The sequence below is a fragment of the Amphibalanus amphitrite genome, unplaced genomic scaffold (genome assembly GCF_019059575.1).
Source record: "Amphibalanus amphitrite isolate SeventyFive unplaced genomic scaffold, NRLGWU_Aamphi_draft 000044F_arrow, whole genome shotgun sequence".
Lineage (NCBI taxonomy): Eukaryota > Metazoa > Arthropoda > Thecostraca > Balanomorpha > Balanidae > Amphibalanus > Amphibalanus amphitrite.
This window is the reverse complement of record NW_024881540.1, coordinates 544,112-567,056: the sequence shown is the minus strand read 5'-3', so window position 1 is coordinate 567,056 and position 22,945 is coordinate 544,112. Positions and strand designations below refer to the sequence as shown.

The window sequence follows — 22,945 nt, the reverse complement described above, 5'->3', positions numbered from 1 at the left end:
GAACGAAACCGACGTCAACAGAAGATCTCACAAAAGAGGAGCGCTCTATTAACAACATTGTATTTGCACCGTTCACCGGCTCGGTGAAGATGCTGGATGGGCATCACTTCGGAACTGGCTGTTCGACTCAGTGATAGCTCGCCGGAACGGGACAGTGGCCACAACATAGCACAGTACTGTCATTCCCAGACCATGCGTACCAACAGAACAAGATATGGCAAATCAGATGTATCGAGACTTGACCGTCGTCACGACTTTCCGGGCAGTTTTCAAGAAACAAGGATGACACAATCAACATATGCATGACTATTCTCCTCCGGTGGGTCATTAGTTAACAACAGAATGTTTCACTTGAAATATTCTGTTAATAGCTAATAGACAACGCATCTCATGTCACGGGCCGTAACCGTATCCGACATAGCTATTAATACAAAACCATCAGTGAAATAAATTGGCGGATAGCATTTACATCAATTCAGGTCTAAAACTCACACACGATAGCCTTCGTAAGTGTGTCACACCCCTTGTTTCTACATTCCGGAAACTTCTGACGGACGGTGGGGTGGCCAGCGCCGAGATCCGACCGCGCACCTCACTGGTGCACGCACAATACGAGAACAAGCTCAGCAGACACACCGAACCCACACACCTTTTCGCGTACAAAAATACATACATCACGCGACATCGTTAACACACCGCAAACACTTCGACTGAGGCGCAAAGACAGGATGAATGAACAAATTAACAAAAGGAGCGGCCCCACCCTGAACACTCGGCAGTCACGGCTGCAGCTGAGCTAGCATTGTTTTGAGGCAGCGTGCCCGTGGTCGCGGCTCTATCCGCAGCACAGGTCCGCGGGTATTATACCACCACTGGGTCAGGCCCGCTGCTGCCCGTGACTGCCAACTGGAGCCACATAATGACGTCACTGGGAGACTGGCGACGGCTGCAGCATGGACTGCTGATGCTGCTGCTGGTGCTGGTGCTGCTGGTGATGCTGTGGTTGTTGTTGCTGCTGCTGTTGTTTCTGCTGTTGCTGCTGATCCTGCTGCTGTTGCTGCTGCTGTTGATGATGCTGCTGCTGTTGTTGCTGCTGCTGAAGTTGATGGTGCTGCTGTTGCTGCTGCTCGTCCAGCCCAGGGATCTCATCCAGGTTCAGATGTGTGATGAACCGGAGCCGCAGCTGCAGGGCGGGTCGCAGCGCGCGGATGACCCGCTCCGCCTCCGCCTTGGTCGAGTCGCCCGTGTGCATGTACTTGACGTGGTAGAGCAGATCGCTGATCTCGTCCATGTAGCGCAGCTCTCCGCTGGCCCGGTCCACCTCCTCCAGCATGTCGTACAGCGTCTTGGTCAGCTCGAACACGGACGTCGTGTTCAGACGGTCCAGGAACGGCGCCACCAGGTGGCACACGTATATGAACTGGGTCTCGGTGCGTACCGTCTCGCGCAGTCTGGTGCGCAGGCCCGCCAGGAGCGCGGCGATCTGGCCCTGCGTGGCGTGGTTCCAGAAGGCGTGCGATGCGGCCAGCAGCAGCAGCGGCTCGGTGCACTGCAGGACGGCCAGCCGGGCCTCCAGGCGCAGCTCCTCGAACGGGTCGGCGTCGGCCGGCAGGGCGGACAGCGCCGACAGCACGCGCTCCGTCAGCGCGCGCCAGTACGGCTCCGGCAGCCAGGCCAGCAGCACGCCCAGCGCGTTGAACCAGCTCGACAGCTGCGCGCGCGGCACCGTCACGTACCCAGTGAGCAGTACCTCCAGCAGGCTGGAGACGGCCTCTGCCGGCGCCACCGGCAGCGCCATCAGCTCCACACAGCTGCAGTAGAGCGCGTGCGCGCTGGCGTTGGGGAACTCGTTGAAGCGCCACTCGAGGCTGGGGAAGGCGGGCCGCTCTGCCAGCGTGTCCACCAGCCGGTCGAGCAGCCGGCGGTAGTAGTCGAGCTGCGGCCGCCACGGCGCGTCGCCGCGCTCCTCGGCGGCGGGCGCGCTGCTCAGGTACGTCTCGAACTCCTCCGTCAGACACCAGCCCTTGGGCCGCACGTCCGCCTGCGACTGGACCACCACCGTCACCAGCTTGCGCTTGATGTTGGGCAGCTCGGAGAGGGGCCGCTCGTAGTAGTGCAGCGTGTTGTAGAGGAACGTCACCGGCCGCTCTGCGGACACAGCGGGACAGACGGGTCACACGGAGTAACATCGGCACAGTGCTGGAAAGGGCGGGTCAATAGCCTCAACACAGGGTCCTCCATGTAAACGCAGTGGAATGGCTAGCATGAGAGAGAGAGAGAGGAGGAGTGGAGAAATGAGCAAATCAGAAGGCGAAGGATTGAGTAGGTGAAAAAAGGAGCTAGGTCATCAAATAAAAGGCATCTCCTGACAAATTGAGTCAGTTCGCGGCTGTTAAGAAATCAAGCCCGCCCGCTCACCGTGGAACTTGTAGAGGCTGCCCATCTGGTCCAGGATGAGTCCGATCGAGTCGCCGAGCATGTGCGGGCACTCGAGGAAGCGCTGGATCATCAGATCGAACACGGGCAGGAAGCGCAGGCACACGTTGCTGAAGTAGACCGGCAGGCTCTGGTAGGTCTGCGCGCTCTTGCCCTGCTGCTCGGCCAGCACGTCGTCGGGCGCGAATCGCTCCGGGAACGCCGAGTGGAACGCCAGGTGCTTCTCGTGCCTGCCGACGGGGCAAAATCATTGTAGCGTTTTATCACGACAGTGAGATGCTACTAAAGCCCGGGGAAAAGCGAAATATGAGCTGGAAACGGTTTAGCTTTCGAGAATGGACGGGAGTCACATTTCAGTATCGAACTGAGGGAAGACGAGACCAATAGAAGATACTCAATTCTCAACATATACGTTATCCCAGCATAACAGGGGAATCTTGTCCTTCGGTCGCAAACGACTCACCAGTTGTCCTGTTCCCAGTAGCGCGGGTCGTTCTCGGCGACAAACTTGCGCACTCGCTCGATGAACTCCGAGGGTGGCGTCAGCATGAGCCGCTGGATGAGGATCGAGCACAGCCGCAGCTCGTTCGCCTCGTTCGGGCGGAGTACCTATCGTTCAGGGGAAAAGGGAGAGCACAGTAAGAACATGGTAGTTGGTACGTCGTACACATCATCAGAGGGCAATTACGGATTGTCGCACTCATGACGATAAAGCGATACAGCGTACATATAAGCATAACGACACTGCCGGCTGCCTGCAATGGTCCCACTCCTTAACTTCACAGCACCAGACATGACAGACGACAAACCCTTGGCGTCTCGGAAACAGGGTTGTGCTTGACTCATGAGTCGAGTCAGAAATTTGACTCAACTCTGACTCAAATGAGTCAGATTTGAGTCGAGTCGGATAAAATGTTGAGCTGTTGAGTTGAGTCAGAGTTGAGTCGGACAAAAATATTAAGGCGTTGAGTTGAGTCAGAGTTGAGTCAAACATTTAGGAACATGAGTCAGCTGACTCAACTTTCTAGAAACTATATATATAATATAATATAAGCATTCACCACCCCCCCCCCCCGCTTAACAACTTAGCCCTGGCCCTGCTGTCAGATTTTTTCCACCCCCCCCCCCCGCTCAACAACTTTTTTATCTGAGTCAATTTTGAGTCAACTCACTTGACTGAACAAAAAGTTTGAGTCAAGTTTGAGTCGACTCATATTTTCATTGAGCCGCTTGAGTCATGAGTCGAGTCAAGGGAAAAAATCAGCTCCTTGTTTGAGTCAGAGTTGAGTCAGGGATTTCTGAAGTTGAATGATGAGTCGAGTCAGCAAATTTTTTTGAGTCGAGCACAACCCTGCTCGGAAAACGGCAGTGCGTACGGTATACAGCCGCAAGGGATGTATTGATTCAAGTCTGGGAGAGGACGTTATAGCGCAGCGCATTCTAATTGCAACTTCTTCGAAAATTCCAGCCCTTCACTTACCAGACAGAGGATGAGCCGGTCGATGGGAACGATGTTGTACGTCCAGACCAGCTTGTGTACGCCGTCCACGCACTTCTTGAAGAAGGCGCCGTCAGTGGAGGTGCTGAGCACGTGGATCAGGTAGTCGCAGAACGTGCGGATGTGTACGGTGAGAGCCTTGGGACCGCCGCGCTCCAGAACCCTGACGATAGGAGGGAACACAGACAATAGAGAATGAGGACGTACACAGCAGACACGCAGCTCGGAACCGTGTCTGCCGCGTATAATCAGACACGGCACCAATGCAGGCTTGGCGATGCAGAATAAATGGAAGGTGGAAATAAGCTTTCAGTCATCGGTCTTGAAACTTAAAGTTTGTACTGCTGGGTGTCAATTTAGGTCGGGAGAGCTGGAAAGAAGATCAATTATTTGGACGTAAGTCAGCCAAACCGTTTACGAGAAGAGGCCTGCAATAGTGATTTGTAGAACAGGCATTACTGTGTCCGCAGCAGAGCTGTACCCCCACAGATTACTGACTTGTAAGCGATGCTAGTGATGCGGTTGGTCTCGAGCAGCATCTGCCACAGGAGGCACACGAAGAACGGCTGCGGGCCCTGGATGGTGAAGTGGCCGATTATGTCGTTCTCGTTGTTCATCGACATGTACTTGCGGTACTCCTCATTCACCATGCTCTGTAACATAGCGGCGATGCTTATTAGTTTATGCTGTTGGGCCATTGTAAGAAAGAAGTGAATGAGGTATAATAAGGACAATCATCCCTGATCTCACCACACTGTCCTAGCGCACGCGCTCACCTATTGTTTGTAGCGACTCTCTAAGCTTGAGCATCTACTGTTGTGCATTCTCACCAAGGATACCATTCGTTCTTGTTCATTGAAATTGAAATTGAATACCATTGAAAGCTTGTTCTATATCTAGCTACTGTCTGTGCCCACCTTGAGCTGCTGTTTGTCGTCGCGCTGGCCGCCGTACTGGGCGAATAGCTCGCGCACGGGCGCCGGGAACCGCTCGAGCGTGTGTCGCGGCCAGCCGTGTGGCGTGGCCTGCAGCACGGCGCTGAGGATCTCGCGGCACCACACCAGACCCGTGACGCCGTCGTTACCTGGCGTCACGGCACGGCGACACGCGCGCACACGGCGTCAGTGTGTGTGTATTGGAAGGGGGGAGGGGGCATCTACAATCTACTCCGTCGCATGAAAGCTTAGGAAGCTATCGCATATTCATACTTTACACAAAAGCTGAATTAACATGTTAAGCTGAAAAAGTAAAATCAACTACAATTGAGTGGCACCAATCGCCCACTATTGGCCACGCGGAAGTTGAACCACAAGCGTAACATCAATATCTAAAAAGAAAGATATGCATCCGTCATTAAAAAGAAGTAACGCGGTACAAAGATCACAAACGACAACCTGACCGGAAGAGTAAATATAGGTAGATAATACTTTGTGTAGACAGGTAGACGGTACATTCTAGGGTCATGCAGCACGACGAACTATTAAAGATGCAAGTAGATAAAAGGTGTCAATCAAAAGTGTACATGCTGATCAACGGACAACGATAGAGTGGACAACTGCAGAGCTGTAGCTGAGGAAAGGGGTGCATTCGAAGACCGAAACATCAACTAGGCGGACGAGATATCCCGGCCTGTAATGCAAGTAAAAGTCAGAATGTGGAATGAGTCAGATCTGCAAGAGAAAAAGACGATCACGATATGCAACGTAATTACAAGGCACACCCATCACCAGGCTGGCACTAGGCAGGAGGCAGCGCGATTACCTAAGAATCACAAAGCAGACGGTCACAAGATGGCAGCAAGCGCTAACCGGAGACTCCATGCCAAGGCCGTGCATCAATGAACAGAATCGCAGCAGCATAAGTGCGAGAGAAAAGGAGAGAAGAGTGCGACAGACGGTAAGAGAGGAGAAAACGGGCATGGGAGATATAGTGAGAATCGGAGAGACGAAAAGAGGAAGTAAGAGTATTATAAGAGTGTGAGAGAGGAGGAGGAACTGGGGACTAGAGAATGTAGTAGACGGGCCGGAGTGAGGGCGGCGGCAGAGGCAGCAATGGACAGTGGACACGCCACAGAGGCAGTATCGGACAGGCTGTAGCGGCGGGCGGTCAGCGCTCAGCGCTCAGCTACACACAGCGCTGCAGCGGACGGCGGACAGCCGTCGAGCCGTCCGGCCCTCGGCGCCAGTCCTACCTGGCCGGGAGTCGCAGCCTGCGGGACACACACGCAGACACACGCCAGGTCAGCAGCGGCCAGCGCCTCACCACACCCGCCATCCGTCGGCAAAGCTGGCAGACACGCGCACCCACACATACACACACAGGACGCAGCGGCGGCCGCAGACCAGCCAGCAGAGCGCACAAAGCCAGCAGCACGGCCCCGGGTACCTCCCCGGCGGGTGGGGGAGGAGGAAGGAACGGCAGCGGATGACCCACCTGTGATGTGTAGGGCGCGCACTATGCTAAGCACCAGCGCCCGATTCAGCTCCTCAGAGTCGGACGACACGATCGACTTGGGCTCGTTGATGAACCGCGCCAGCTGCGCCGGGATCTCGGAGTTGCCCAGTCCGGTGATGATGCGCAGTGCTGTGCTCTCCAGGCTGGCGGCGGCACACACGACACAAATGGGTAACCTCTTTCAGACTGTCCGTCTCACCATCGGTATTTAGTGCGGCATAACAACCTTCTAGTAAAGATAGGAGCAGCCTCTTTAACGCCAACTCAAGACAGATACCTAACTGTAAACGTATGACCAACATAACAAAGGTAGCGTACCATTACACATTACGTTATCCAGTGTCCAAATAAAATGTTGGAATCATTGAAATTAATCTTACATTCACATTATAGGCCTGTATTTGAAATCCTCCGGTAGTCTCGTCCATGCCACAGGAGGGTGTCATGCTGGCGAGCCGGTGCCTTGACAAGCCGCAAGGCTCACCAGAGGTGCATCTGCACATATTCTGCGTCAATCTGCGCATGGTTGGTCAGCGGCTTACCACAGGTGCATCTGCGTATGGTTGGTCTGCGGCGCGTTGGACAGACTGTGCACCGTGCTGAGCAGGGTGAGCCGGTAGTGGGGCTGCACGTGCCGCAGTCGGCAGCAGAACATCTCCAGCAGGGTGTGTAGGATGCCCAGCGCCTGCGCCTTGAACACGGTCGGCAGCAGGGTACCTGAGGGACGGGGGGAGGGATAGCTGCTCATATCGGCCGGACGTTTCGACACAGACACACTACTAGTTTGCGTACCAGCTGGTAAAATAGACCAAGCCGAACTGCAGACACAGGGTAGACCTGAGGCCTCTTGCACCAATGCTTGGATTATTTTGCATCGTATACCCAGTCCAAGTCTTAAATGTAACAATTTGCGTGCAAAATTTAGCAAGCACATGTAGGATTATGTATTGGGCTATTGCAAACAAATTTACCACCTTTAGATTAGCTTATTCTGAAACCGGTTTTTTGATTTTACCTAGCTAGGTAGTTTGGTGCAAGAGGCCTCAGTTCAGATACGACCGCTGCGTTACGTACTGGTGAGGTTTTTGATGCCCAGCGTGTCGATCTCCGGGTAGACGAGCAGCCGCGAGTAAGTCTCAATCAGCGCCGGCGGCAGAGCCACCGTGGCGCCGCCCATCTTGTGCTGCTGCGGCGCCATCTTGATGTGGTGCGAGATGGAGTGGATGAGCGACATCTTGGCGTGGATGGTGAGCGAGTCGAGCATGGCCATGCTGAGCGGCTGGGTGGGCGCGCTGGCCGTGCAGTTGGTGCCCGGCATGCTGACCGTGGTCCGCTGCTGCCCTCCGCCCTGGCAGCACACACGAAGAACGTTGGGTAATGTTGCCCGGTTATACATGACACACGAGCGCACAGCGGTCTGGTTACACACATATAGAGAGTCATGGTTCACTAGTACGGGTACACCACTTAACACTCATGGTACCGGCGTCGAGCGTTAGAAAATTATCGTCATTATCAATAAAATTCCAAAAAATGCAGCTAACCCTGTTTCGTCCGGAGTTGACGACCGTTATCAACCACAGGCCATTATATACCTAAATCGTTGTTCCTCTCTTTCCTCTCTGTTGTTCCTTCTATAGTTAATCCAATCTCTCTCTCCCATCGTTTTCCCTATCTCTCCTCACCATGATTGCCTCAGTGAGCACGTTCTGCATGTTCTCCACGTTGCAGACCAGCGCCAGCCGGAAGTCGCGTTCGAGCGCCGTGGGTCGTCCCATGGCGGCCAGCTGGTGGAGCAGCTCCAGGCGCGGCTGGAGGGCCGTGGGCAGCGCGCGCATGGGCAGCTCCACCTTCTCAGCCTGCGCCTTCTTCTGCAGGTGGGTCCAGATGCTGACGGCCGCCATCTGGATGGCGGCGTCTGCGCGCTTCCAGTCGGGCACGGGCGCGGCGCCGGCGTCTGCCGCGTACAGGTCCTTCAGCAGGCCGAGCAGCGGCAGGAAGCCCGACAGCTGGCGGCGGCGGGAGAACACAGGTACACCCGGTCACGGCGGGACGAGCAGTGTGCGGACAGAGACGAGTCAGGATTACCGGAGTTTGATCGAAGTACTTTCTAAATGTTTTATAAATAGTCCTAAAAAACCTTCTGCCGATTGCCAGCCTAACACGGAAGCCTCATCTCATTAGCGTAGGCCAAGATATGGGCAATAATAAAGCACTGAAGACAGCAAGCAACACCAAAAAAGATCGTATAGCAGAGGCCATTAGCAGCATGAGTCTATTAACTGCACAAACACATCCCAAATCTCTCACAGTTTTTGCACGGACGGTAGCGTTCAATGGCCTTACCGCATTTTTTGATATGCTCCCGGAGATGTAGTGAAGGAGAATCCACATCAGGTGATCTCTGCTGTTGTCCCATTTCCGTCCCGTCAGCTGCAGAGGAGTGGGCACACGGATCAATCACCAAAGTCTGAGACTGAGACAGTGCATTGTTCAAGACGGCAAACAGCTCGTAACCCGATCAATACAGCGCACACTGCCTGACTGAAAACTAGGCTTGTGTTTTCGAAGAGGGCAATACATTGATATAGGCCGATGTCCCATGCCGTAAATCGTTTATAAATCCCGAAAGGGATAGTGAAAGAACATGCATGAGGTTGTCAGGGGGCAATCGAAATAATCCTAAACAAAATTTGCAACATGCATTTTCATAAATCCCTTGTGACTGAATGCACTGAGTGACACCACGCACTTATTGAACTCACTGATCCAAGCTCATAGTGTGGTGGGCGGTGTTCCGGGGCAAAGTCGTTACAACGACCGCTACCTACCTTAGTGCGCAGTTTCAACATCAGCTGGGAGAAGTCGGCAAAGTAGAACACGACGAAATAGATGAGCTGAGCCGAGATGTGTTGCCACAGCTGGGCGGCCCGCTCCCGGAAGTCGTCCGTGGTGTTGGCTTCCAGTTGCTCCATGGAAGTCACGATCAGGTCCACGAGAACGTCTTCCAGAGTCGGGCAGCGCTGCTTGTGCTGCGAATATTGAGCATGGTCATCAGTTGTTACAAGGGACGGAGCAAACAGCCACCAGATGAGGGAGGCGCATCAGTGTTCCACCCACAGCAGCCTCCATCCCGTACCCGACACGGAGCCAATGTACACACCCGACTGCTCCAATTTCCAAATGGGGTCAGCCTGATGTGAGCAGTCGGGCCGCCAGTCTCAACGTACTATCAGATCGTAGTGGCATGATGACGTGTCAATTACTGACTTATCATAGCAATCCCACACACTCCTATACTCGAGGGCAGCGCTTTTCGAGGAGCGCTGCGGCCCGAAGGTTGGGACTTTGAATTATGAAAAACGCCCGCCCGCCGCAAAACGCAAACACCGCAAAACGCGCAAAAGGCACGCCCGAAACGCCAACGCAAGCGTCGCAAAAAAGAAACAAACAAATAAACGCCCGACCAGCGCAAACCGCAAAAAAAAAACGCAAAACGCCGCAAAAAATAAAACCGCCAGCATCGCACGCACGCTAACCGCCAACCGAAAACGCCTAAAAAGCGCCCAACCGCCGCCAACCGCAAACAAATTGAACACCGCAAACGACGCAAAAAAAGAAAACCGCCCGCATCGCTCGCCCGCGCCCCGCCAAACACAAACACCGCAAAAAGTACAAAACGCCCGCCCACCGCAAAACGCAAACACCGCAAAACGCACGCCCGAAACGCCAACGCAAACGTCGCAAAAAAAACATACAAATAAACGCCCGCCCGCCGCAAACCGCAAAAACGCCGCAAAAAATAAACCGCCCGCATCGCACGCACGCTAACCAACCGAAAACGCCTGAAAATCGCCCGCCCGCTGCCAAACGCGAACACCGCAAAAAGTGCCCGGCCGCCGGAAACCGAAAGAAATAACACCGAAAAGGACGCAAAAAAAACGCCCGCATCGCCCGCCCGCCCGCCGCCAAACACAAACACCGCAAAAAAAAACACAAAACGCCCGCCCGCCGCAAAACGCAATCACCGTAAAACGCGCAAATTGCACGCCCGAAACGCCAACGCAATTAAGACCAAAGTAACGCGAGACGTTACATGCATTATACATACCTCACAGTAATTTATTAATGCATGAAAATGATGAGATTCTTTAGTTTTAGCCACTTCAGGCAGTTAATGGCGCACTTAAGACAAAAATGGCGCACAACAGCCTATTTTTGTCTCGTTTCATATGTGTCGCTGCCTAGTTTTGTGCACTACGGTTGCAAGTTTCGAAGAAATTGGCCCGTCGAAATAAATACGCGTAATATTCCTCGACTTTAGCCACTGTAGCTTAAGTGGCGCACTAGAGACAAAAACGACGCACATGAGTTTGTTGTATTTGTAGCGCCGTTTGTGGCACAGGTCATTTTAATGCATCAATGTTGCAATTTTCGTCGAAATCGGCCCATAAATGGTAAAGTTATGGCCAAAACGCCTTACATTGAGAGTGCACGTGGTCACTTGAGGTGGGGTGCCACGTGCCACGTGTGGCCTTAAGACATAAAGCGACCACCCTTTTGTACCAGATGAAAGGGGTCGTCAGTGCCCATGGGTAGACTTTCGGGTGCGCCACCATTGTCTCCCAGCGGCCGATCAAACTTGGCCAATCTTTAAATTAGGGCTTACCTCACTATCGGTCACAATATCTCCGGAATGGAGAAACCCGGGCGGCCACGTGTTTGACACGTAGTAGACCCAACACAATTGGTCATTATCGCAACCGACTTGGAACTCTGGCTCAAACCCATGCAGTGAGGTTATCACCTGAGCATAATTATGCACCAATGGCTACCTTTCCCAAAATGCTACACCCACGTGGCGCACGTGCGAAAACACGTGCACCATGTGATGAGGTGTACAACTATCCTAGGGCATCCCCTTGACGACTGACCTCGATTGGTTCCGCTGGCGCGCATTGTTTGCGCGGCACAGAACATCATACCAGCAGTGGTCAAATTTTCACGGAGGTGGTCCCCTCAAACAAGTGCGGGGCGTGCACGTGCATTTCAATCGCCCCATATATGGCCTATGCCACCTGGTAGGCGACATGTGGGTGCATATCATACTGAAACATTTTTAAAATCTAACGTGGAAATTTTGAGCAAAATCAATTTAAGTAATTTTTTCAAGAAATCCCATTGACTTAACACGTGAAAATTTGTGCGCGTGCCAAGTGCAAAAAAGTTAATTATATTTCAAGCGATTGACATTGACGAACGTACCCCCTGACCGTCTACCGGTACTCAAAAAACAAAGAAAATCTATCGAGCCGATTTTGAGCAAATCGAGAAAACCCGTTTTGGCCCATTTCGTAACGTTAAACCAATGGCGGCTGCACGTGCAATTTGCACCCCCTTCCCGAAGCCGCCGAAACGCCGCCGCCGGCTCATGGTAGATGCCGGGGCGGCCACCCAGCACATAGAAGCCCATCGCATTACAAGCACCCGTCTGCGAGAAATACGATGCCAAAAATCCACCTAATGTTGAAGCCTATGGGCCTAAAACACGTGCACGTGCCACGTGCAAGAAAAATAATTATATTCTTAGCTGAGGGTGTTTCGTGGTAGATAATCTGCGGGGGCAGCTGCCCTGAAAATTTAATCAAAATCTATCGGTTCGTGTGCAAACGGTGCAAGGTGCCCCAATTCGCTGCACCAAACACGAATCCAATCCCGAAATGGAAACACCCTCAGTTTGTTTTTCAATAGAAAAACACAATTCTAAAGAATAGTGTTTGTCTAATGAAGAAACAACCTTCGGGTACGCGTTGTATCACTCCATCCGTCCCTTCACCGCTACCCCCCACACGGTCTCCCACCAGCCTTTCAGTGCCGCTTGTCGGTTCGCTATCAGAAGCGATGTGCCGCCACGCACCTGTTTCTGCAGTCCGAGCACGGAACAGACCATCTCTCGGCTGTAGGGCTGACGCACAATGTACATCAGGAGCGCCTTCTGTGGCTGCAGCACCGCCCGCTCGTACGGCAGGTTTCCCTTCACCTGGAACCGCAGCGTGACGGGGTCCAGTTTCCACGAGTTGGCCGGCTGAACTGTGGAGGGGAGAAGAGATGTCAGACGGGCCAGCCCGAGAAGTCAGTATCCTAACACGTAGGTCCGACGAGCCTACAAAATAGAAAAGACTGTGCCACACATCATGAGAGAACCAATGAAAGACTGCCTTTCGGACGGACCAAGCGTTTCCGTAACTTGCAACACCCCACAAACGGGTGCTGCAACGGACCACGATGATGGCAATTTATCAGGGAAAATTAGCAAGTAGTTGTAAGGATGCCCGACGGATGTAACAACGTCTAATCGGTCGGCGGGCCACGTACCGGCGTGCTCGACGATGGGCAGCATGTACTGGCGTCCCATGATGGTCACCATCTGTGCCGTGCTGCGGAACGATCCGATGAACCCCTCCAACAGGCCGGCCAGCTTCTGCAGACACCCGGAGGGAGACGGTGTTAGCAGTCAGTACGCAGTCTACACCACGTCAAGGTGTCAAGATACGTCAGCTGCAGATGGCTGACAGCGCATGCCAGCAGACTGTCGACAGCAGACGGCTGACAAAACAAGGCCGAGATGGCGTAAGGAGGCAGTCTAATGCCTTATAAACCCACTATAAGCCATTCAATAGACGGACAGCCTGCTGGTAGGCTCGTCTTCGTCGTTGTTCTCCCTCCAGCCCCCTAGAGGGACCACGGTAACACTATGACTGCATTCAGACCTAGTGCCGACTGCAAAATATCGGTTTCAGCCCCACGCCCTACCACACTTTTCTCATACAGCGCAGCAAGGACGTTTGGGACCCAACCGCAGTCTGAACCATCCTTTGTTCTGTATACAGCACAGAAACACACCTTCTACTGCAGCTCCATGTATGGGACCTCATCGTGACACATATCATCTCTTTGATTATGACGTCCTCTGTAGTGCCTACTCTGTCCTACCGGTTGAGGTGCGCCTCTGTCTCACCCAGTGCGGGAACCCCTTGCAGTCCGGGTAGGAGCGCATGATCTCGTTGACGATGAAGTAGGCCGGCAGCAGGGCCGCCTCCCGGTCGAAGATGTGCTGTATGACGCCGTAGATGGCGTGGAACTGGTCCGACATGTCGTCACCAATGTCCGCCGGCAGCTGGCGAGCCCGATCCAGGCAGAGCTGTCGGAGAGAGGTCAGCACGCGTCACCGACCGACGCCGCTATCGCACGCCGCTCTCTCACCATCAGGCCTCAGCCACTGTACTTTGTCCGGACTCCTGAGACACACGGGCGTTCTTAGTGACGACCGAGAAGTTTATCGCCAGTTTAACCGGCAGCTTGCGACGGCCGATCATTGCACAGCTGACATGTCCGTCAACGAACGCACAAACAAGCTACCTTCAGCTTGTAGGTTTTTAGGTAGATTTGTAGGAACAAACTTACAAGGTACCTTGAGCAGCAAGTATTTTCAGCGAAGGCCAGCCAGCCTCAGTGCCTGACCCACCTTCATTATTTCGCGCACGCCCTTGTAGTCGACCTTGTGGACGATTCTGCGTAGCAGCAGGAACGTCTCCGTCCAGAGGTCTCGACGGCTCACGGCCAGCTGTTTGTTTTCGAGCAGGTTATCGCACAGAAGCCTGTGGAGCAGGAGAGTTAGATACAAGCTGAGCGACCTCATACGTTTGGCTTACTGTGAGCAGATTGTACAGAAATGATACATGATGTTCGGTAGTGTTGGGTCGACTTACAATTGGGCGAGGGCGAGCAGCTCGCGGCACCACTTCCAGATGACAACGAACTTCTGGCGTGAAGTTCGAACCCTCACTATTACAAAGGTGAACGAATGCGATGTTCTGCTTCAGTCCATTTCGGATGAAGCTTCATTAAGCAGGAAATCTCTCGGGCCGTGGCTGTCACCAGTTTGGATAGCAGCAATGCTTAATCTGCTGGAGCATTGTTGACTCAGACACCCAATGTCTCTTGCGGAGAAGCAGCAGCGGTGAACGAGAAGAACAACATATCACGTACCTATATCAGACGTGCAAACTAGGATATGGCTGGTAAAAGTACTCACTTGGCAGGCAGTGCTCCCGAGAGAACGCAGCGCTCCAGAACGGCGAGCAGCTTCCGCATCCGCTTGCCCGACTGCTCGGACACCTGACCTGTAGGGGAAGGGTTGGTCGGGACACGAGGAAAGCACACATGTCTGCATCCGGGCCCGACAGTACAGTAAGCGAGGAAACACAGCGGGTGATGGAACGCAGGCTGCTCGAGAAATTCCTGGTTCATGTGCAACACCTACACCAGGATTTTTTGCTAATACAGTAAACTTTATGCACTTTTGTCACCTGCATTCTGCATAAGTCTCTGTGTAATTGCGTGTGGATGACTGGTCACGCGTCACTGCATTAGGTATTGTGTTCACTGACCAATAAAGGCCAGCAGTATTTGCTCCTGCTCCTCCTGCTGTGTGCTGACCAGAAGCCGTGACAGCTCCTGCTCAAAGGTCTGCAGCTTGGAGTTCTCATTCTCATCATGGTGCACCAGGTAGCTGTTTAGTGCTTCCTCGACGGCCTCAACACACTGAAATGCGGCGGGGTGCAGGATTGTCAGACCAAATATCCTATGTATTTACTTAAAAATGATTAACGGCAGAAGAATTCCTGAAACCTGTATTCAAAACACATTATTTAGAGAGCATTGATAGCATGCACTACAGGCTCAGTGTTAGCATTCTTTGGCTATATTTACAGGTACCTATGCCAACAAGCCATACCTATCCCTATGCCTTCTGCCTTTAATAACATTTATTGTCCTCTGCACTTTCTGCATTCTAAGATTGAGCACTCACCAGAAAATCGTTCACAAGACCAGCCACCTTTTCCTTGGCTAATGATGGATTTGCAGAAGTCATTTTGTCAGCCAAGGGTTTTCTCAGTGTAAGAAGAAACTCATGGTTTGCCTTGCCTCAGTATCTGTGGGCAAAGTGGCATAACGATTGGGAGGATGAAATCGTACTCCCATTGGGAATGGTGAAAGCTTATCCCAGCCATTACTGATCATCAACCTCTCCAAGATCTTGTGTCATATACATGGACAAATCACATGAATGAGCGGCCGCAGGCCAGATTGGAAAACATCTATACACTACGCCGAGCGCCCGCGAGACCCTCTTGCGCCGAAATTCTTTTGCACTGAAATTTCTGCATGATTTTCACTGAGAATTGGGTGCCCATTTGTGCACAAGTTGACACTCGCATGTGTAGGGGGGGGGGTCGGATGGACCCCCATGGTTTTTCGCGAATAACTCGTGCAAAAAGCGGCCGATCGCGACGAAACTTTCAGTACCCTAGAGTTTGATCAATTTTACACCTACCCTGAAAATATCATGACCCTGACCCAAATGACCTTTGACCTGTGACCTATTTTTCGAGACCATGTTTGGCCGAAATCGCGATTCAGCATGTCAGCTCACACTATCCGCGCATTTCCAGTCTTTGTGTGATTGTAAACGTCCAACCGTGTGAAATGATGTTCTTCCCATGCATTACAGTGGGTGTCAAGGGCACGCGAAGGTCAGGTCAAGGTCATTGGCCTTTGATGACCTTGGTTAACTTTTCCGAGTTTTGCATGTATCTAGGGTGTTTTTTGGAGCTGATTTCGAATCTACCACCCATTGGATGATTTACCAAGTAGTTTTGGTTCCTTCGTAACATGCTACGACGTCGTCAGTGGTAGTTGACACCTACTATGGATAGCCGGCAGGACGCCTACTGGTTGACCTGACCCTGACCCGACCATGCCTAAATGCATGAAGACATCATCTGTGATCATTCAGAACTAACATAAAATACATGATCAGCACTCCGAAAAAAAAAACAAACAGCTTCACTGTACGAAGTTCTAGCAGGTCCCCATTTTTCCAGACTTTTGGGCCATTGACCTGACCTGGAATGACATATGACCTTAAATTAGGTATCGCCGGCTTCCTCTCTTCGCGGGCAACACGCTCGCTTTTTACGCGAAGCTCTAGCTCAATCAGGGGCCGAAACGGGGGGGGAGGGATCCAACCGACCCCTCCCCTACACGCTAGACGCTGGCAAATGCCGCACACATGCGAGGGTTAAGTAACTTTTATGTAAAGCACATGTGCACATCCACCAACCAAAGCTATATCAACCAGGCAGAGCGTTCCGGCCCAGTAAACATGACGACGTCGGCCCGACGTCGGGCCGAGGCTCGGCCCGACGTCGGCCCAACGTCGGTTCAACCTCGGCCCGACATCGGCTGGACGTCGGATATGCCCGCATGTTCCGACGTCCAGCCGAAGTCCAGCCGACGTCGAGCCGACGTCGGGCCGAGATCGTTTGCCGAGGTTGACGAGATCGTTTGTCGTTGGACCGACGGGGCCGACGTCGGCATGTTTATTGGGACAACGCGCCAAAAATATCAACCGGCGGCGGGATTCGAGCCCCCCAGTCGCCGACGTCGGCATGTTTACTGGGACAACACGCCAAAAGCATCAGCCGGCGATAGGATGCGAACCCCGTGTCATTCGAACGCGAGGTCAGTGCGATAACCACTACACCACGCAGCCAGCTGGCGAATTTAGATTGTTTTGTTGGGTTATGACCTTTCGGTCTGACAAGACCATTTCAGAGCCGGAGGGATGATAGGATGGAGACATTGGTCTTGGCGAGCACCCTGGGTCCAGTTCATATAGAGTCCCTGGTCCCATTGCTGTTACGTGACACTTATTGGAAAGGGCGACCCCACAATGGATTCATATAGCCACTCTTACACACCTGCACCAACGTTTCCCAAAGTGTCCCTTTGATAAGTGGCACTTTGGCAAAGTGACACTTACCGATTGGCCTTTCTATATGAACTGGGCCCGGCCCTGGTGAGTTGCCGGGGCTGAGCCTGACCAAAGGATAGGCCGAGCAGCCCCCAAGCACTCACCGCACCCGGCTACGGGCGAGCTCGGCTTACGGGCAATCCCAAATGGGATAAAGTTTCCCGTCCAGTCCGGATCAGGGGGGTTGCGGCGTGGAGGAAGATTTGAGTTTCCTGAGGATATTTTGAATACAGAAGCTCTTTATGAAACATGAAACATGTATTTTATATTATTTTAACGGTCAAAACAGCGGCCGATGTCGGTCCGACGTCGTCCCGACGTCGGCTGGACCTCAGCAATTGATCTCGGTCCGACGTCGGCTGGACCTCGGCTGGACGTCGGAACATGCGGGCATATCCGACATCCAGCCGACGTCGTGCCGAGGTTGGACCGACGTCGGGCCGACGTCGGCATGCCGATGCCGAGTTGCCGACGTCACCCCGACGTCGGCCGACGTCGGGCCGACGTCGGCATGTTTACTGGGGGGGCATTGGACGCTTTCCCGTGTTTGAGCGTCCGAATAAGTTTTTTTTTCCACGGAAGCCTCAATAACCTCAATAACACGTCTAACGCACTGTAGCGTGGTGCCGTGAAACAAGGCCGCGGAGCCGGAAGTTCCGGGGCTACAAAAATAAGCGGAGAGGTGTGTTCGAAGCTGAGGGGATCCAGCGAGGGTCGGGCAGCACAGCAGTACGTGCTCCAGCACATCAGCCTCGTCTCAGCACACGGCGCAAAGCGCCGCGGGGCACCGCTTGTCTGGGCACTGATGGCACGCCGCGGAGTGGAGACAGCCGATTCAGCGCATGCACTGGAGCGAGCGGCCCCAGTGGCCCGCCCTCATCTGGTGCAACGAAACGGTGTCCTCTCGGTCCTCTCTGGGCCCTGGGGATAGGGAGCAGCGGCATGCTCCCGAGGAGTTGCTTGAATAGTGACTTGGGCCAGTTGTCACTTGTCACGCCATTGATGTGAGGCCGCACAATCAACCGCCCTGGTCAGCGAGTGGACAATTGAGGGCAGGGCAGCCGCTTGTTTCACCAGGTCGTCCACGCTCTCGCCTCTCATTCCCATCTATACCGCAGCATGCAGAACCCACTGCAGTATTTCTTAACCCGCGCCCGGCTGGGGGTCCTGGATTTCCACGCCCCGCTGGGGGGGGGGGGGTCTGAAGTCTGAACACCCTTCTAACTCGGCTCCTGGGCCACGTAGCGAAACGCGGAAGGCGGTGTTCGAAAGAGCGCCAAAAATAATGACGAAATCACTTCGGTCAATTTTTGGGTCAGGTCAAAGGTCAGGTCACCAGAGGTCATTGAAGGCAAAATTTTGCCGATTTCCAGGTCGAATGTCGACTATTTCCAAGAAGCCAACGCATAACTCGGGAACCAATAGAGCTACAGCGCCGCGGAAAAGCGCATTCGATAGCCCTATTAACGCCCTTTCTGATTAATCCTCTCAGATTTGACCTAACGTCAACGGTTTTGCCTGCAGGGGGCAAAAACTGCAAAAATAGCCGATTTTTCGGAAACAGTTTTTCTGCAATAACTTTTGACCCAAGCCTTGTGCGAGCTTACTTTTACCGGCATCGTGTTCCTCTCGTCAAGACGCATCGAATGAACCATAGCTTGACCTTGAAAAGTCAACTTGAAAATTTGACCTCAGGTCAAGGTCATGACCTGACCGGAAAGGGTCATGTTGCATATCAGTCGATCCGTATCGTCGAGCTGAACACATCTAAGGCGTTTTCATCGCTCTAGCGTGTCTCTATCAAAAGTTATTTGCGAAAAACTGTTAGATACCATTCGTGACCTAAGATGACCTCAGGGGCATAAACAGGGGTCACAGACACCATTTTCATGTTCAGTGTGTCTAAACCACTTGTAATTCAGTGTTTGGGAGTGTTTATAATGTCATTTGTCCAAAAGAGGCGCATTTCAATTTTCTCCCTTTGACTTAAAATGGGGAGGTCGCAAAATTGACCTGACCTTAGGTCATCGATATCAAAATTATGAGATACACATTTTGTATATGCTATTGCTCTTAGCAATCGCTAAAAGTTTCAAAGCGATCGGTCACTCGGTGTAGCTATGGCAGACATTAAAACTTTTTTATGAGGTGAGGTCACTTCAACTGACCTGGTGACCTGACCTTGAATGACCTTGGTCTGAAATTTTCACAACATGTGTAGAATTGATGTATGATAAGGTGTACCAAAAACGCGAAAGATATTCGCGAAAAACTTTTTTGAGATATTCGCGAAAAACCACAAGGGGGGTGTTCAAACACCCCCCCCCCCCCCAGCAGGGCGCGGGTTAACAATGCTAGGCGATGTTCAAGAAGGTCTTCCATTGGTATCTATCTTCCCGCCGAGGTTTGAGGCCTCACCTGGGCGGCCGCTCTTCCGCTGGGCGCTGGGCAGTGGGCACAGAGTAGACTCGTGAGTCAGGACGGCGAGCTGCAGTGACCGGGACCAGACTGGAAAAAATACACGTTATTATGCCGAATTTGTCCGGCGTAGTGGCGGTATTGCGCCGAAAATTTCAGCGCACGTCCGGCGTAACTCCGCATGCGCCGAATTCAGCGCATGGCGGCGGCGGATCTTTTTGGCGCATGGCGGCCGCATAATTTTTTGTCGAAAGACGGTCACTAAATTTAGTCGGCACGCCGGTCTATCTAGCAGCAGATTCGCCCTGCGGGCGGCTCTGGAGAGGTTTCGGGACGAGACATCGGCCCGACATCTCCGTCCCGGTCGTCGCGTGCTCGAACTGGCGAGCCGCCCTGAGTACTCAGCGGAGAAGCGGCCGCCCAGGTGAGGCCTCAACCCTCGGCGTGGAGATAGGCATGGAAGACCTTGTTGAACATCGCCGAGCGTCGTAACTCGTAAAGTAATACTGCAATGGGTTCCTACCCAGTGCAGTATCGAGAGAAATGAGAGCGCGGGCGACCTGGTGAAACAAGCGGCCGGCCTCCGCTGCCTTCAAACGCCCGCTCGCTGACCAGGGTGGTTCATTGTGCGGCCTCGCATCAATGGCGCGACAATTGGTCCGAGTCACTACTCCAGCCACTCTTCGAGAGCACGCCGCCGCTCCCTATCCCCCGAGAGTACGAGAGGACCGAGAGGACGCCGTGTCGGTGCACCAGATGAGGGCGTCCGGCGGGCAACTGGGGCCCCTCGCTCCAGTACGTGCCCCGAATCGGCTCTCTCCACTCTGCAGTCTGCGGTGTGCCAGCAGTTGGTCAGCAGTGCCCAGACAAGAGGTGCCCCGCGGCGCTCTGCGCCGTGTGCCGAGAAGAGGTTGTTGTGCCGGAGCACGTGCTGCTCCGTTGCCCGGCCATAGCTGGCTCCCAACAGCCTCAAACATACTGCTCTGCTGATTTTTGTGGCCCCGGAAATTCTGGCTCCGGCCTTGTTTCACGGCATGACGCTAAATTGCGACCCTACATTGCGCTAAGCATATTGAAGTATTGGGATTCGGTGGAATTAACAACTTATTCGGACGCTCAAACATGGGAGAGCGTCCAAGGCCCCCAGTCTGCAAAACGTGGCAGGGTTCGACGAGATCTCGTCGGGGCAGACACAGTGGGGCGGGGGCAGATATCGGGGCAGCTTTTGAGAAATCGGGGCAGAGTTCGGCAATTCCGGGGCAGACCGTTTGCGGTCTGAGTCGGGGCGGACCGGGGCGGGGTGCACGCTACCGGTGGAAAATAAAGAAGCGGAGTATTGTTGAAACGCGCGACTTACTTGTACTTGTTGGGTTAGGGCGCATAGCCTCGTTGGGCTCAAGCGTCCGTAGTTGGAAAAAGTGAGCTGCGCTACAAACGTCGCTGAAGCGCAGAAATTGTCATTTGTAACTGTTACCATATTCGAGTTTTCCCTTCATCGGGGCTATGAATGTTTCACACGCCGTGTTTCGTATTAGCAACCAAGGAAAGGCGCTACCCGGAGATACTCCTTTCTAGCCTCACCAAACCAAATCAAACCAAACCGAACCAGACCAAACCTGACCTAATCGAACACTCGTAAATGTGCTGTATAGCCCTCACGATGATTGCCGTCCGGCCAAATGATAATCCACATTACTACTTAGAAACGAACGCGTGCTAAAACGCTTAACTGACCGGCTGCGAACCCGCGACCTACAGATTAAGAGACGAGCATACTCTGCACACTTAAAACTAAGCCACCAACTAGATGATCATTGATCATCGCCGAGACGAGGTGTAATATCAGTTTTTCAATGATGCATTGGGGCATTGTCCGAGTAGCGCCTCTCTTTGGTTGCAAAAACGAAATGCGCCCCTCGCGGCTCGCTGCCGATTGATTCGACGTTGCCATGGCAACATGAGGCAGTTTTGCACCCCAACTGCGTCATCATCACATTTTAACCGGAACACTAGCCGCTCTATATAATATAACCTTGACCAATGATCAGATCCTTTCGTTCAAAAAATTGTTCGAGTCAAGTTCGAGTCTCATTACCGCGACCGACTTAAATTTGCGCGGGTGATGTATTGATATGTAGTTTTATGCTATATATAGTACATTTAGGGCATAATCTAACCTGCCCCAATTAGATGCCCCATTTGGGGCAGAAATTCGACTGCCCGGGAGGCTAACTGCCCCATTTGGGGCAGGATTCCGGCTGCCCCAAACACCTCGTCGAGCTGGCTGCCACGTTTTGCAGACTGGCAAGGCCCCGAAACAATCTGTCTGGTCTGGTTGATTAGATATAGCCTTGATTGGTAGATATGTGTATGTGCTTCATATAAATTGGCTTAATTTAGGCACAAAAATGCACCCAATTTTCAGCGCAAATCATGCAGAAGTTTCAGCGCAAAATCACCTACACCATATTTCGAAGCAAGAGGGTTTCATGGGCATCCGGAGTAGTGTATAGATGTTTTCCAGTCTGGGAACGGGGCGGGGATGTCTCATCCCCAAACCTCTCTAGAGTCACCCGCAGGGCGATTCTGCTCCTTATTGACCAGCACTCCCACTAAATTCAGTAACCGACTTTCGCAAAAAAAATATGTAGCCACCTTGCGCCAGAAAATTCAGCCGCTGCTATGCACTGAAGGCTGAAGCTGACGCATGTGAAGTTTCGCCGGAATGTGCTGAAATTTTTGACGCAATCACGCCACTACGCCGGGCATTTTCAGCATAAGGTGTATGTTTTCCAATTTCCGGTCTGGGCCAGGGCGGTAGGTTCTTGTTCTGATTGTCAGTTGTTACCGACACTCCACCTAATGAATAATAATCAAATTCACATGTATTTAAAGGAAAGGCGACACCCAGCATCTTCCTATCTACTTACCGATTTGTTACCGATGAACTTTTAACTTTTAAGCCTATTTAAGTTATGTTATGTTTTCCAAAATTCCTATAAATGTTTTTCAAGGAGTTTTGCAACTATTGCGCCACGAACGTAAATACATTCCCTTGCAAGGTTTCCCAAAATACTGTAGTGTTCTTAACACCACGCTCTTTTTATGATGACGTCTTTTTAATGAAAAAACATTTATTCAAGGCTAGGGAGCGATTCAGAAGGATTTTCATGGTGGTAAAAGGCAAAAAGCTACCTATTTTCTTTCAAACCAATAAATGACCTTGCTTGAAAGCTACATGATACTTCAGTGAAGCACAT

The 22,945-nt window shown here is 52.6% G+C and overlaps 1 protein-coding gene across 3 annotated transcripts; it reads right to left on the bottom strand.

Annotated features, from left to right (window-relative positions):
- Positions 1-44: 44 nt before the first annotated feature.
- Positions 45-22,734, bottom strand: LOC122377410 (mediator of RNA polymerase II transcription subunit 23-like). 3 transcript variants are annotated; one of them, XM_043357410.1, is made up of 22 exons: positions 22,616-22,718; positions 19,686-19,775; positions 15,261-15,384; positions 14,839-14,992; positions 14,484-14,571; positions 13,914-14,046; positions 13,407-13,589; positions 12,764-12,869; positions 12,306-12,478; positions 9,220-9,420; positions 8,735-8,821; positions 8,074-8,397; positions 7,463-7,736; positions 6,931-7,105; positions 6,368-6,531; positions 6,126-6,143; positions 4,852-5,018; positions 4,433-4,587; positions 3,917-4,097; positions 2,900-3,045; positions 2,419-2,666; positions 45-2,148 (listed from the first exon to the last, which is right to left on the bottom strand). In XM_043357410.1, exons 3-22 carry the CDS (start codon positions 15,321-15,323, stop codon positions 926-928), a joined length of 4,263 nt encoding a protein of 1,420 aa, XP_043213345.1. In that variant the 5' UTR covers positions 15,324-15,384; positions 19,686-19,775; positions 22,616-22,718; the 3' UTR covers positions 45-925. The 3 variants fall into 3 exon arrangements, with proteins under 3 accessions (XP_043213345.1, XP_043213346.1, XP_043213347.1); XM_043357411.1 differs by lacking the exon at positions 19,686-19,775 and having other exon boundaries at positions 22,616-22,734; XM_043357412.1 differs by lacking the exons at positions 6,126-6,143; positions 19,686-19,775 and having other exon boundaries at positions 22,616-22,734.
- Positions 22,735-22,945: the final 211 nt, after the last annotated feature.